Source organism: Castor canadensis, chromosome 5 (assembly GCF_047511655.1).
Source record: "Castor canadensis chromosome 5, mCasCan1.hap1v2, whole genome shotgun sequence".
Lineage (NCBI taxonomy): Eukaryota > Metazoa > Chordata > Mammalia > Rodentia > Castoridae > Castor > Castor canadensis.
The window spans coordinates 143,184,814-143,201,260 of record NC_133390.1 but is presented as its reverse complement, the minus strand read 5'-3'; the positions used below and the strand labels follow the sequence as shown (position 1 = coordinate 143,201,260).

The 16,447-nt window shown below is 37.5% G+C and overlaps 1 protein-coding gene across 1 annotated transcript in view; it reads right to left on the bottom strand.

Annotated features, from left to right (window-relative positions):
- The window catches only part of Sel1l2 (SEL1L2 adaptor subunit of SYVN1 ubiquitin ligase), a 65,933-nt gene extending 50,657 nt beyond the window's left edge, over positions 1-15,276 (bottom strand). Inside the window, exons 1-3 of the mRNA XM_074072404.1 lie at positions 15,120-15,276; positions 4,912-5,014; positions 165-327 (exon numbers count right to left, since the gene is read on the bottom strand). Of these exons, the coding sequence (XP_073928505.1) occupies positions 165-327; positions 4,912-4,961 (213 nt within the window). The 5' untranslated portion in view covers positions 4,962-5,014; positions 15,120-15,276. The remainder of the gene's footprint in view (positions 1-164; positions 328-4,911; positions 5,015-15,119) is intronic.
- Between the last annotated feature and the right edge of the window lie 1,171 nt (positions 15,277-16,447).

The window sequence follows — 16,447 nt, the reverse complement described above, 5'->3', positions numbered from 1 at the left end:
TTGCTGCCCTTACACTACTATTTCAGTGTATTATGGTAGCCTTGCTGGATCTGGGTTCAGGCAGTAGGGTGGGAACACTATTGCTCAACAACTTTTATCTCCTATTTGTCTGTAGTTATTTAAGGATGGAGCTATTCAAGGTTTCATTTTTGTTCAAAACTCACGTTTTGGGCTCTGTATGATCCTTCTTTAGCCAAGGACTCATATAATTGGATAGCTGCTGTTATGTTTTGCATGCCAAAATTTCCAAATAGCAAAGCATCAGCCATTTTCTCCATAGCTTGCAAATTTCCCATGTCAGCTGCTTTGGCAAAAACTGTGTAGGCTCTGTTTCAAGAATATAATGTCAGAAGGTTGATTCACAAAAATGAAATTATCTGCTCCCTTCTTCATGTGACTTCTCTGTATCAAGTAGGACGTTGCTAGAATCGCCACCAATCACGCAGCTTAGCTGAAGCCCATTACGTCATTAGAACCAGTAGGTTGATTTCACCCTTAGATCAATTTAAGATTATAATTCCAAATATATCTGGCAAATAATGAAGCCACTAAAAAGAAGAAATATATAAGATATACCATGCTTCAAGCTTATATGCCAAGTGAAGTGAAACATAGAAACACTTGTCCTAAAATAATGAGTTCTCCCATGGTCACCTTCATTTACTTATAAATATTTGTTTCACAAAAAGAGTTCTGAAAAATAAGAGAAGAATCAAATTAAAATGCCCCATCTAGGAAGTTTATATCATGAGAATGATGATACACTCATATTCCAAAATAATTTCTTAAAACAGAACTATTCTTCAATACAGCAAAACTACGCTGTTTAGAAAAACAAACACTGAACAAAATTTTAATGGGTCGGGCTAGAGAGTCTGATTATCTGGGTTCAAATTCTGACTCCACCAGTTGGAAAACTTCAATCAAATTACTTAACCTCTCTGTGCCGCCTTCAGCTATGAAATGGGGATAATCTTATTTCATAGGATTGCTCTGAAGATTAAATAAGATTAATCCATATGAAAGGCTCAGCATAGTGTCTGATACAAAGTAAACCCTCAATAAACTTAACTATTATTATTAGGACCATTACGTTGATTCTAAAATTTTAAAGCATAATAATTGTTCTGTAATTAGGTGGTAAATGGTGTGAAATTTTAGTCATTAAAAATAAAGGTGTCACAGGATTGCCTATCACCACATTTTCTGAGTCTCCATCCAAAGTCACGGGGACCTGATCTGTCTGTGTAACAAATAATGATGGGGAATCTCACAAAGTCAAAGCTTGTGTCAGAGACAGAGAGTACTTTTGGAATTTACTTTTATAACTCTGCTTTTTGTTAGTAGCAAGACCAGAAAACATTAGCCTCTATCCGTGATCTTGACTCCAATACAGGAAACACACACTCACAAACTCTCTCTCTCTCTCTCTTTCACACACACACACACACACACACACACACACACACATCTACCACTGCTTCCAACTCAGAGTGATCAGGTGACTTAATTTTATGCACAGTCTATCCATACTGATGCTAAAAGAAACTGTTCTTGGGCAAAGACTAGAGAAAATAGGTTGGGTAAAAAAGGCCTCAGACACAGAGGCATCCAGGTAGACAGTAGAGTCCAGGATGTAAAAATAGGGTCAGTATTCTAGTGGAACAAAAAGAGGTAGAAAACTAGAAGTCATGAGATCACACAAAAAAATTAATCACGGTCAAAGCAAGCTTAGATTATGGAGGCTGGAAGGCAACAAGGGAGAAGTTCTCAAAAGTCAGGAAAGGCAAATGTCTAGCACCCAGGTTAGGTATCAGAAAGAGAGGCTGACATTGGCTGCTGCAAGTACATAGCCTACTGGAATGAGAAGGACCAGGGCACAGAAACCTGAGGGGGCAGCAACAGGCTACAAATCCTTTTAAGTGTGTTTGATTCCTCAAGCAGGTTGATACATGTCTTCTCTGTCAGGAAAGTTCACGACTATATAAGGAATACTAGAAGCAGAATCCAGAGCTGGAGAAATTGCTTCTGGTTAGGTAATACTAAGATTTGGACTTCAATCCCCAAGAAGGAAAACGTGGGAGAAACTGGGCAGCAGGGACAGATCTCCACAATTAACTTGGTGTCTATCAGCAGTTTATCTCCAAACCTTCTCCACTGGTGGGGAATGATTCTTAATGAAGGACCAACTCTGGCTGCCACTAAGGTTTCCTGACTTCTTCAGATAGTTTGTGTTTCTCTGACAAATGCATGCATAAAATGTGGGGGCTTTTTGGTTTTGTTTTGTAGTTCTGGGGATTAAACTCTGGGCCTGGCGCTTGCTAGGCAACTGCTTTCTGGGCACTTTTAAGTCACACTTCCAGTCAACACATGTATTTTTTAAAGTAGTTTTTATTATATTTTGAATTAATATACATTGGTAATTCATTGTGGTAATTTCATACAAATATTCAGTGCACTTTGAACAAGTTCACTCCCTCAATTATATTCTCATTCCTCCTTTTCCAAACAGTGTTTGGTGGGTTTCATTATGCTGTCTTTGAACATATATATGTAGCATATTTAGATCCTTTTCCTCCATCAGTAGTATCTTTTCTTTTCCCTCTCCCTCTCCCGTTGACTCCCCTAGCATGCATATATTTTTGACAGCACTGACTTATTCAGCGATATTCTCCATTAATTCATTCAATGAATGAATGAATGAATAAATTGGTCTAGAATGTGGTTGTGAATGAACTGAAAGGATTAGTATCATTTCTATCTATGCCACACCCATCTTGGGAAATGGCAAAGGGAGGAGGAGGTAGGATAAAAGAATGAGCAGGAATGAAATGATTTCGTTCTGGTCAGGAGGGCATGTTTCATTTTTGCCTTTAGCTTCTTGGATTATAGACATGACTAGCTTAAGGAGAGCATGAGCCATCCTAACAACCCAAGGGGCTTTGTCCAGATTTCCCACAATCTCCTGGGATGTCTTACTATGAGCAGATTTGGTTTCAGTTCTTCATTGCTACCAACTCAGAAGGGTCAGGAGACTCAGAGTTAGGTACCCTCTACCTATAGATGCTACTATGAAAACAAGCTGCTCTTCCATCACTCCTAGGCAAGGACATCAGAACAGTCTGGGCAAAAATGGGCTGGTGTAAAGGTTTCTGTGCTGATGAATGCTTTGTTATTAGGACTGAGGTTTCTGTCTGATCTTTAAGCTAATGGGGAAGTTTCCCTTCAAGGGTGAGTGGATCATTACTTGGGGCCTCCAAAGAGTGATTTTGTCCCATCATATTGAATCTAGGGCTCCCTTGGACTTGATAGGGCATACTTGTTGGATTTCTCATCTCCTTGTGTTCCCCTGTAGTAGGCGGAGGTCGTCTGAAACCTCAGGAACCAGCCCCTTCTAAGAACTCCAATGTTCTTGCATCTAGGTAGGCTGGGTGGAAATTTCCAATTTTTACTCATCCACTCAGTGGGTGCCTTAGTGAAATGAATTCCCTATTAAAATTGATCATATTTGGGGGTCTGATTTTACACTATTGTCATGACAGCCCCCAACGATGTTCAGCAGGAAGCCCATGTTTTGCCAAGATGTTCTTTGTATCTTGTAAAGAGCTTCTGATTCACCTTCTCCTGGAGAGAGGAACAACTTTCTTATCACCTTGGAAGAACTATAGAATCTTTCTTATGCTCCATTTCCTCATTTGTAATTTGGGGATCATAACCTATATCTCACAGTATCATTGTGAGCAGAGAATATTACGTGTGTAAAATTCTTAGAAAAATAACTAGCACAAAGTAGGTGATTGTTAAGTGGAAATTGATGATGTTATAACCAGATTACCGTTGGCTCTGTCTAGGGTTGCCTACCACAGCTCTGGGATGCTTCTGCAGGGCTGGTGTGCCTATTCTGTGTGAAAAAAGAGATGTTTTCTTGTTGAGGAGTCAGCGCTCATTCCTTCTATTATTGGTTTAAAGCACCCTTGCCTCCATATCTTCTACCTATCTATTATAGGACTAATGATAAGAATAACCAACACTTATCTCCTAATGACTGTGACTGTTTTAAGAGTTGATTGTATTGTCCAGAACACAAAGAAGTGTAGGACTACACATTCAGTAAATGATAAAGCTAAGATTTGATCCCAAGGTCTTAGTTAGGACTTTAAAGGGTGACTCTGAGTTGTGTGGGGAAAAGGGAGTGGAGAAAAGATATTTCCCTTTAGACCAGGTAGACAAGTGAAAAGAGAAGGAGTGGATGTGGAGTGAGACTGTGTGACCACAGCTAGTTCGGCTCCCAGCTGTGTGTCTTTGGTCATTTCCCTTGAAAAACCCTTGACTCTGTTCCCAGTTTTTTTAAAGGGAAAAAATGAAGCACTTTTTACCTTAAAGATTCATCTGGTAAGAAAGCAGAAATTCAGGAAAGTGCCTTGAAAGCCATAAGGTACTGTACAACTGCTCAGTTAGGCAGAAAAAAACCATGCTAAAAGAGCAACCACCCTGATTCAAATAACACATTTTATTTCACTTGAAATATCCAATAAATTGAAGACAAAACAACATTTTTTGCTTGAATGCTCAGATCAGTGACTCAATTCTGCATTTCACTTAATGTAAAGGAACCCCAATCTACTCTATGTTAGGGTGGTAATTGAAGGATTCTTTGAACACCATTTGGTCCTTTTAAAAGCAAAATCTTCTGCACAAATAAGCTTATTTGTTATCACAATAAGTGTTCAGTGATAAACTAGATTTTGGGTTGTCCATTTTCTTTTTTTTTTTTTGGTGGTGGTACTGGGGTTTGAACTCAAGGCTTAGCACTTGTAATGCAGGCACTCTACCATTTGAGCCACACCACCAGCTCTTGTCTGTTTTTCTTAACCTAGAAAATTAACTTGGTTAAGGTAATGAAATGCTTACTCTGTTTTTTGCTTTTGGCTTTTAGACTCCTGGAGAATCTTGATGCCCATCTTAAATAGCTCATCTCCTTCATCTGTGACATTTTTCTTGGCTTGCGTTTCTACTACATGTGGACAAAGAAAAAACATTATTTCTATGTTCTCTCTCTCTCTTTAAAAAAAAAAACAACAATGTGCTAATATTGTGCTGGTATTGTTAGTTTAAGTTTTGCTCTTAGTTTTTTAACATTTGCATTTCTAAAGATTCCTGGTATTATACCTTAGCTCAGTGGCATTGTTAGGAGAGAGGCAGAAGTTGCCTAGAAAAATGTAGCTTCTGAGCTGGTGGTGTGGCTCAAGTGATAGAGCACCTGCCTAGCAAGTGCAGGGTCCTGAGTTCAAACTCCATATCATGAAAAAGAAAATAAACAAGGACAACAACCCAAAACAATCGTAACTTCTTCTATGTTTTGTGAAAGAGTCTGGAGGATGGAAGAAAGATGCTTCTGATGGCAGGAGGGAGAGAGGGGTTCCCAGCCTAGGAAAGGGATCTAAGGTTTTACAAGCAGAAGGCAAGGGATGACTGATAGACCCTAGAGGCAGGATCTTAAGTATCAGGTTCTCAGCCCAGGCTGTCAAAGCTGGTAGGAGGAAGTCAGATTTGCAGCTCTTCCCCACCCCCTAACACACAAACACACAGAGCCTTTCACAACTTCACAGTGCCTCTTCAAGTCCATTTACAACAGTGAAATCTCTGATTAGGAAGACAGCTCCTGGAGTCATTTCAAAGGAAAGGCATCCGGGATTTGAGGCCTCATTAACAAGACCACAAAGAACTGTAAGTGGCTCTTATTTTTCTTCTTCCTGACAAGCTATTAGAGTTGTCCCCTCTCCTTTTTTTTAAATAAAAAAAAAATGAACTAAAAGCCAATTTAAAATTATTTTGAATGTTTCAAGTTGTTCAATCAATTTAGAAGTACCAGACATTTTAGCATCTAATTTCTGCTTTGAATTACATGTTCTCTATGTTCATGATCAAAAGGGGAAAAATAATGGGAAAACCCTACTAATCTGTGTGTGGACTCACAATTGCTCCCATTAACTTGTATAAGAATAAATTTTGAAAGTTAGACTAGGTGTGTTTATACAACTGAGAATGACTTAATATTGCAAATTTCTACCCAAGACTTTTGCTTTTATTTGTAATTTTTTTGGGGGGACTGTATATCAGGATTTGAACTCAGTGCTTTGTTCAGTTACTCTACCACTTGAGCCATATACCCCCAGCCCTTTTTGCTATAGGTATTTTTTGAGTAGAGTCTTGCTTTTTCTGCCTGGGCTAGCCAGGACTGCTATCCTTCTACTTATGCTTCCAGTATAACTGGGATGACAGGTACATGCCACCAGGCCCAGCTATTAGTTGATATAGCTGAGTATGCCTGAGTTGGCCTCAAAGAGAAACGCTTCTGATCTCTGCCTCCCAAGTAGCTAGGATTGTAGGAGTGAAACACTGCATCAGGCTTTTTATTTGTAATTCTTGTGTTTTATTTTTTTGTGTTTTGCTTCCCAAGCATATTGAAATACACATTTTTTCTTTTTTTTTTCCTCTCAAAGCAATTTTATTAGCATACATTAGTTGTACAGGGGGTGTTCATTGTGGCCTTTCTGAATAAGATTACATTGTACATTGGTTAGGTTCATCTTCACCGACTCTCTCCCTCATCCTCCCTCCTCCTTTACTTAAAACGATTGCAAAAGATTTCATTGTTCTATTTCATATATGTATATAAAGTACATTGGCTATATTCACTCTCCTTTATCTCCTCCATTCACCCTCCCCTTGTCTACAAATACCCACTCTCTCACAGGACCTATTTTATAGTCCTGTCCTTCATTTTTAATTCCTAAATCAATGTTCAAAGGGGTTTCTTGATATATCATAGTTGTGAGTATATTGTCAATTCAACCCCCTCTATTCCTCTCCCTTCCCCTTTCCCTCCTACCCCCATTATTCAGCAGCTTTCAGTATGTTTCCTTATGTCATCTATCTACACCAATATAATGTATTTCAATATTGTTAAGTGTCATTCTCTTTTCCTCTCCCTCCTCTCTTGAGTTCCATTACAAACATGGTCTGTACATAAATGTATATATGATCATGTTTAGTATTGTGTATATGCTTATCTATGGGCTCTAGCTTCTACATATGAGAGAAAACATGTGGCCTTTGTCTTTCTGAACCCAACTTACTTCATTTAACATGATGTTCTCTAATTTCATCCATTTACCTATAATTCCATTGTTCTTTATGACTGAGTAGTACTCCACTGTGCATATATATCACATTTTTGTAATCCATTCATCATTTTAGGGCATCTGGGCTGTTTCCATAGCTTGGCTATTGTGAATAGTGCTGCAATAAACGTGGGTGTGCCAGTGTGTCTATTGTATCCTGACTTAAATTCCTTAAGGTGTATGCCCAAGAGTGGTATCACTGGATTGTATGGCTCTAATTGCTGAGCCATTGGCTATGAAGATGAGGGTTGAGTGAGGTGGTTGGTTATGTGATCCAGGATGGCTATGGAAAGGCTATTGAGGAATTTGGAGGGTTTGGGAGGGAAAACAAGAGGTCATTGTGGAGATAAAGGCAGGTATGTTAGCAGAAAGAGGAAGTTGGCTGTCCTTAGAGTTTGAAATTATATTGGTGAAATAGCTCTGCATGTGGTTGCTAGTGAGCAGCCAAAGATGATTGGAATTGAGAAGATCTAGGAAATAAGGCAAGGTTTTCAACAGACTATTTAACCTCTAGGGTGGCTGGAGGTGGTCTACAGTCAGTCACTAACTGAGCAGGTGAGTTAAGGGGTGTAAGAGCCCAGGGGCTGTGTCTATGGGAAGAAATATTTCTCTACCACAATTTATTCTTCAAAGCTCTAATTGCTGAACCCCTAGCTTTGCTCTATTCTTCCTTTGCCCTGTTGGGTCTAGGAACCTAAAGGACAGATGAGTGAGTCAGTATCCCATCCCATCCCATCTCAGGGTGCAGATGAGTGAGCCCTGCACCCTGAGAAGGAGTTATAAATCTGTATTCTTGCACCCTGAGGAGGAGATACAGGGTCTCACAAATCTGCCATGGGGCTGATAAACAAAATGGTCTCAAGGTTGATCCCCACCCCCCAAATAAGGGGCAAACAGACCAACTCATCTAAGAGAGCCCGTGCGTGCAAATCCCTGGCCAATAGAAAAAACCTACCTAATGGATACCCTAACCCAGAGTTAAAGCATCCATAAAAAGCCCCAGCCTTCAGCCAGCAGGGAGCCACTGGTTTCTGGGATCTGCTGCACTGATCTAGCTGTAGCCATTCCTTTTTTTTTTTCTAATAAATCCTACTTCTGCACCAGCCTTGGCTCCCAAGTCAATCAGCTGCCTCACAAGCCAGTTCTCTGTTCTGTGACGGCAAGGACCCTAGACACCAGCCTATAACATTTCACACCAGCAAGCAACAGCCTTATCCTATATTCCTTACTTTCTTTCATGTTTAACCACAAAATCTAAAATCTTAACATTCAAAGTAAAAATAAATATTCTCTAAATTGCCTAGAAAAATAAAAATAAAAAAATAATAAATTCATTATTCCCATCTCAAGTTATGTTTACATCAAGAACTATGTAGAGGATCATTAAGAATGAAAGGAATTCAGAAATGAGCAAGATGAGTGTCTCTGAGTCTGACTAAAAATCAGGTGCATATACAAGATCTTACAAAGACATAAAAGTGGAGAAGTCTTTCCCCCTGCAGCAAAAATTGCCATACACAGACCATTGTACCCTTCTTATCTAATTTCAATTATACTTAATATAAAACACATTCAGCTTCTGATTTTCTGAATATTGCATTGGAAGAACTCTTTTTTGTGCCAAGGAACTATAGTACTGTACAACAAGGGAAAATAATGACTCATTACTAAAAATAACGGTTCATCTAAGAAAAAATGGCTCAGCAAACATTTTAGTCGGATAAAGATGTGATCAATTCAAATACACTTGAATATGAACACAGATTACAACAATCAAGTTCGTTCTCACTGTCTCCAGTTCATTGCTGTCACATGTAAATATCTCCAGTGGTATTGCTAGGAGCTGGTAGATAAATTGTATTATAAATAGAAAGAAATACCCTCTTCATACATGTACTAAGCAAAACTTGAAGTAACAGGAATTCTGCCTTAAAAAATTTAATTAATTGTCTAAAACTCTCAAATAGCAAAACAAAAACAACATACATTATGTTATAATAGGAGCTAGTAAGGTGCCAGGCAATTGGGTACAAGGCAGTTTTCAGTGCTTAAATTTCTCACTGACTATAAGATGAGGTGATGTTGGCACAGAGAGGTTAAGTAACTTGCCCAAGGTCATAAGTTGGTATCCTGGAGATGACAATTTACATCTAGGCAGTCTAACTTACATTTGTGCTCATACTACTCTTATTGTTTCAAGGTAAAAGTTTTGGTATACTTCAGGTACATCATTTTAGGTTTTTGTAGTCAGAGTTGCTTCCTACTGGATTAATCACCATTTTATTAAAGTAGAAAGATGTTTGTTTTCTTTTAAAGTCAATTCATTGAATATAATTATGTGTTTATTTGAAGAAAAACTTTCATTAAAAGAACAGGAAAGATATTAAGTTGAGCAGGTTGGGTTTCTTGATGTGGGCTTTGAGAGTTGTGGTATTTAAGAGGTATCTTTGGATGACTTGAGTCTTGCTTGTTTCTTGCTCTCAGAATTGTGTCCAGCCCCTGCCTTAAAGAGGGCAGATGAGAAAAAAGTCGCCCCAGTATGAAATTAACACTATCTGGAGGAGTTTAATTTGTAATGCTGAGGTCTAGTTCCCTCAAGCCAGGATGATTTTTCTCTTCCACCCTTCCCCACAGCACAGCGGCCCCTTCCAGAAACACACATAGTGACTTCTACTCAATAAATTACTGTTCACACTGCACAGACATAAGCCTACCCAATGTCTCTGGATATAACTCCTCAAGTTCAAGAGAGAAGAGAGGTCTTTCTAGGGCATGGTCCAAGAGACACCCACTCTTAGCTCCCAATCCTCCTCCAATGAGGAGCCCTTGGGACCCACATTTGGGGAAGAAGGTAGACTGGGCAGAGAGAAACTGATGCAGCCTAAATAAAATACTTGACTGACAGTGTGTTCTGGAGCTAAAAGGGACCTCAATGCTGTCCCAAGTAGGGTGAGATGACCATGCCTTTTATACTTCTACATTGATTAGTCATTGGAAGTGGGCTGCCCAAGGGAAGGCCATCCTTAGGTGTGCAGCTCTCTGCACTGGATAAAGTCCCTTTAGGGACCAAGTGCTGGAGGCCCTCTGCAGACTACAGTCCCAGCAATTGGGCAGCAAGTCTCTCATTGAAAGGGACTGCTGCAAATATTAAAAAAAAATTAATGAAGTGTAATGCAAATGAAATAATCAGCTTTCAGAAGGTGAGAAAAAGGAATGCCAATGCTAGCTTAAGACAAGCTTCCAAGTCACTCTTCTTTAACCAAGGACACAGTGATGACTTGGTATGATCACCAAAAGTAGTAATGACTGATCCTAAGGGATGGAGAAAGGATCTGGTCAGGAAGGAAGGTAAAGTTTGCTAGCTTGCAGGAATAGGATCATTGTTCCTACTGTATGTTTTGTTATTGACTAGCCTAGCTAATCATTCAATAAAGATAATTTCTGTTTTAGAATTAATTCTGTTTCAGAAGGAAGAATTAATTGAAGCTATACCATTAAAATACCCTGAGGGAAAATGAACATGACATTTAAAAAAAAAGTAATGGATGTGAAAGCATCATATTATGTTCAAGTTCAAAACATATTCAAATGCACTCTAAATATGTAAGGTTATTATTTTTGTATAGCAACTATAGTATACTATATTGTAGAGAGAATCCTGAATTTGGAGTCAAATCATTACATCCTAGCTCCATGCAAAAAGAATTGAACTTATTTTAATTTAGCCAATATTTATTTATTCTAACTATATGGCAGATTCAGTGCTAGGAACAGATCTTGTTTTAAGTAATGGAGGTTCAAATGCTATTTATTACACTTGAGAAATTCTGGGCTAAAGGACAAATTGTCAAAGATTGACAATGGGTATCTAATCCCTCTGTTTTCAAAATGTGGAAAATATATCCATGTTTTAGAACCCTCAGCTTGATGTTAATTCTTTGATTTCTAGAATAGGTTATTATGGATGGTTTGTGAATCTTCAGTTAAGGGGGTATGATCACTAAGAATTAGGAAAGGTTTCTAATAATAAGGTTAAATTTTATTTTTTCTTTCTGAGTGACTCCTAGGTCTGAGGAATGACATTTATATAGAATACCTTTATTCCATTTTTTATGATATACTGTGCGCAAAATGTCAAAATGTGAACTGAATGAGAATAGAATTTAACATATTTTTTAGCAAGCTTTGTAGTCACATATAACTCCCCATATTCTCATTTTATTCCATAGCTTGTGAAGTTCAAATTCTCCTTTAGAGATGGTCATGTTTCCACGGCTTCCTCTACTTTCTTAACTCCTGATTACACAGGTACTGTTCTTAGACTGTATCACAATGACCTGTAATGAATCTCAGTATCTCTTTGAGTTGTCCTAAAAGAATATTGTCTTACACAAAGTATGTATGAGGACTGCAGACTTGACTTAAGATTTCATAGAGCAGAAAGTGGTGATGTATCCCAGGAACAAAAATGATTTTGATGGTCACATTAAGTAGTGCTGATTTAAAAATATTAGTTGGGATTCCCCAATTTTGTAATTTACTGGCTTCTCAATTTAGCAGAATCATCATCTTTCTGACTTCTCATAGCTGCTTTCTCCATATTTTTTGTCCCATTCTTTTCTTCTCACCTTTTAAAAAACAAAATGAGAGCTTGGAGTGGCACACAGCTATAATTCCAGCTACTTGAGAGGCTAAGGCAGGAGGATCCTGAATTCAAGGCCAGCCACAGCAACATAGTGAGACATCTACTCAATTAAAAAAAATTCAAAATTACTAAATTCATCTTCCTGGATCTCCAGCGCAATTTCTTTCCATTCTTGAAGACTGAGCATCAGCTGGCATTAGGCTTCTGGGTGGGGTGGAAGGTGGAAAATGTACGATGTTTGCCTACTTCTATCCACAAAAGCTTATTAAGGCAGCTTCGCAAACAAAGGTATGCACATCTTTGCATACAATTACATCCTGGTAAGTAAAATTTTCTCAACCTCATCGTATGTAGATTTCTATCTGGTTGATCAGTAGGTATATGTAACTCTAGAGATTTATGGTGGATAAGTATGGGTTCTAGGTTCTAAATATGACCCTGTCTTGCTAACTTCCCTAACAGGAACTTGGGTAAAAATTGGGTAGGCAGCACATGAATTGATTGATATAATTAAAAAGATTGGACTAATAGTTCAAAATAAACACAATGAACTTTTTGTTTTTGCTTTTGTGGTGTTGGAGATTGAACTCAGGGCCTTGTACATGCTAAAAACAAAGTCTACCACTGAGTCGTATCCTCTCATTACAGTGAAATTGAGTAGACATGTCTTACACTTAGATTCAAAAACTTGGATGGAGGTATAGCTCAGTGGTGGAGTGCTTGCCTAGCAAGGGTCTGGGTTCAATCTCCACCACTGGAAACAAACCAACAAACCAACAAAAATGCAAAACAAATGTATGAACACATAAAGATTAGGAAAGACATGGCTTGATGTTCAGTTTTATTTGTCAACTTGACTTCTCTACAGTCCCCAGTTATTCAAACACAGCAACTAATATTGTTATGAAGGTATTTTATAGATGTGATTAAAACCCACAATCAAAGGAAGATTATTGTAGATATTCTAGGTTGACCTAAATAAATTGATTCAATAAATTGCAAGGCCTTAAGAGTGGAACCAAGACTTCCCTGAAGGAAAAAAAAATTGTATTTCTAGGTAGTAATTTCAGTTTATGCCCAGGGTTCCACCCTACTTTTCCTGACAACCTGCCTTATAGATTTTGGACTTGTCTAGACAGCCCCCGTATTCTTGTAAACCAGCTCCTTAGAATAAACCCTTTAATATATATCTCCTAATGGTCTTTTTTTCCCTGGTTGAACCCTGACAGATATACTGTACACTGTCTTAGTTCTTCCTTTTTTTTCCCCCACAGTGAGATAGGGTCTTGATATACAGCCTATGCTGGCTTCAAATTTATAACCCACCAGTTTCAGCCTCCCAACTGCTGAGATTACAGATGTGTGTCACTATACCTAGCTTGGCTTAGTACTCTTAAGTGAGAAAAGGTTTTAATTTGCTATGAACTCATTATGCCATGTCACTGTGAGTTGGTGTTACAAACAACTCCCTCTCTCCTGCCCTTCTCCCCTCCTTCTCCCTCTTTCTTTCTTTCCTTCTCTTCCTTCCTTCCTTTTTCCTTCCTTTCTCCCCCCTTCCTTCTTCTCTCTCCCTCCTTTCCTTTTTCCCTTTCCTTTTCCTCTCTCCCTTTCCTCCTTCTTTCCCTTCCTCCCTTTTTTCCCTCCCTCCCTTCCTTCCTTCTTACTGTTCTTTGCTTCCTCCCTTCTCTCCTTTCCTCTTGTCCTTCTCTCCCTCCCTTCTATCCTACCTTCTTTTTTACCTTCCTTTTTTCTTCCCTCCCTCCCTCCCTTTCTCCTTCCTTCCTTCTTTCCTTCTTTCCTTCCTCCTTTTTTTAGACAGGGTTTTGCTTTGTAGTCCAGGCTGGTCTCAAACTTGTCATCCTCCTACCTTAAGCAAGAAAACGCTGGGATTACCACTGCATCTGGCAATTTTTAAAAATACCATTAATCTACTTTTTTTTTGACAGTCAGTGTCTGACTGTGAAGCCCACGTTATCCTCAAACTCTCAAGTCTCCTGTCTCAGCCTCCTGAATACTGAAATTATAGGATTGTCATCCTACTTTTGTAAGAGGCATATAGCATAGTGGCTAAGAGCTAGAGGACTTTGGCATCAGACCTTCTAAGTTCAAATCCCAGTTTTTCTATGAAATAGTTTTGTGATGCTAAGCAAATTACCTTATTTTTCTGTGCTTCTTGGTTCACTTCTATAAAATGGAGACATTAGTAAACTATCTTAGGTTGGATAAAGCACTTAAATCACTGTAGAAAATGATCAACTCGAATTAATTTATTACTGTTCTTAGGCATAACATAACCATTTCCATGTAAGAGAAAAGGATCTCATAAGGATGACCTTATTTACTCTTTTCCCAAAGGAATCTCTCTGAAACAAACTCTACCTACTTTATTTGCCAAGCTAATAAGTAAGTGCTTTTCATGTCTTTTACCAACCTATTCACCATTGTTCACAGCACACCAAGTACTTGCAGCTAGGGCAATACTCTTCAGTACAAGTGTGCATTCTGTTCTTGCCCCTTGTGTGCTTACAAAAAGTTGTAAGTATTTGTTCCCAAGTCTGTTTATACCAGTTGAACTGTTGTTATAATTACAAAATTTGAACAATATGTAAACTGATTAAATGTAAGTACAGAAATTATATGAGTGTATTTATGTAAAGTAATTGAAATACTGTGGAAAATTTGGTAATGATCAGCCACTAAAAATGATCTAATTGTCAGTGAGGCATCTTTAAAGGACTTGGGGGAAAGTGCAAATATCTGGAGAATTCTGCACAAGACTGCTCCAAATGTCTTTAGATCTTCATTGCATTAGAAGCCTGAAATGGAAAGCATAGATGAGGCAATGTGGATGTGGTTTATGCTGTAAAGGCTAATCAGTAGAACTATGCTAAGGCAGGTGATATTTTTATGTCAAAAAATTGTCAGATAATTGTTTTAAACTAGTTAATTATATTTTTCTAGAATCTTCTTATGTGTAGAGAAATCTAACTACCAATCAGTTGAATTTGTTAATAACAAAGGTATGCTACATCAATTTTCATTTTCTTTAAAGCATGAGGGTTCTATCAGTAGAATAGCTGATAAATGTTTTTACCACATAATTTTAGAGATTTTCCCCCCTGTGACATGTAATTATCAACCTTGTTTATTATTATTACTCTAAATTCTGAATCCATGACAGAGGGCAGAGATAACAAACATGATGCTTTTGCATGTATAACGGTCTCTAAAATTTGATTTTAGATGACTCAGTTGTTTTAAATGTACATGTGAGAAGATAGTCTACTTACAATGATTTTTACTTCTCTTCAGGAGATCTTTATTTTCAATTCCTTTTATTTTAAATTTATGTTGGTTTTTCTTTTTTTCTAAGAGACTTTCTCTTCTATCAGTTAATTTACTCAATTTTCTTTGTTCCAGTATATGTGATAAGATTTGTTTGACTTTGTTCACTGGTACCTATAAAGAAAAAGAGTTTTGTTCATTTCATTCATGTGTAACTCTTTTTGAATGAAGCAAGAAGAAAGTGAAAAAAATTCACCTGTTTAAGGTAAAAATTCAAGTTTAATGCAATTACTCTAATTTTTGCTTTGTTCATATCAGAATAACATATGTCTTAGTTTACTTTTAGGAATCCATATGTTCTATGAATAAAATCCTTTTAAACCTACTACATTGTCATTGGAAGTGTAAAGCCAAGTATTAAAAGTTCAATGTTCTAAATAAAAGAGCAAGAGAATTTAAACAATTTATTCTTCCAATGGCAAGATGTCATGGTAATATCAATTGTGTGAGCTAAAAAAATAAAGATGTTGATATTGTCTTAAAATTACAACAAATTTGTAATGAGTTGTGATGATTAAAAGTGTAAAAACATGTTTTCCCAAAGTATTTTTCAGAAGTTATATAATTAACCTATTTTAATTAAGGTGATGAGTTTGATGGGTTGTTTTTGAGTAATGGAAAAAAAATGCAAAAAGGCTAGGTTCAGGCCTGTAATCTCAGTTACTCAGGAGGCATAAGAAAAGGATTGTGGTCCATTCCAGGCCTTCCTGGACAAAACACAAGATCCTACCCCCAAAAATAATTAAAACAAAAAGGACTGAGTGTATGGCTCAAGTGGTAGAGTCCCTACTTAGTAAGCATAAGGTCCTGAGTTCAAATCCTAGTACCATCAAAGAAAGAAAGAAAAGAAAAGAAAGCAATTTTTAAGAGAAAATTAAAAAGCCTTATGGAGGTAAATATTCATGATTTACATATATACTTTTCAGAATAAATTATATTAGAAAGTTAAAATTTTTTTCTTTGTCAATTAGTACTTCTAAAAAGAGTCAAGAAGTTTTCATTTGTTGGGTTTTTTTTCCTTCCTTTTTTTCTCCCAGTACCACAATTTAAACTCCTGCTAAATTTCACTTTCTGGAGTGCCTGAATCTTTTTTATGTGGTAGCTAAGACCACAGAGCAATGAGTGATTCAGGCCAGAATGTGCAGAGACATGTAGCCATGTCTTTTAAAAACAGATTTATTCACATATAATTCACATACCATAACTTAACCCATTTAAAGTGTATAATTCAAAGCTTTCTGTAATAGTCATAGATATGTGCACCCATCATCAC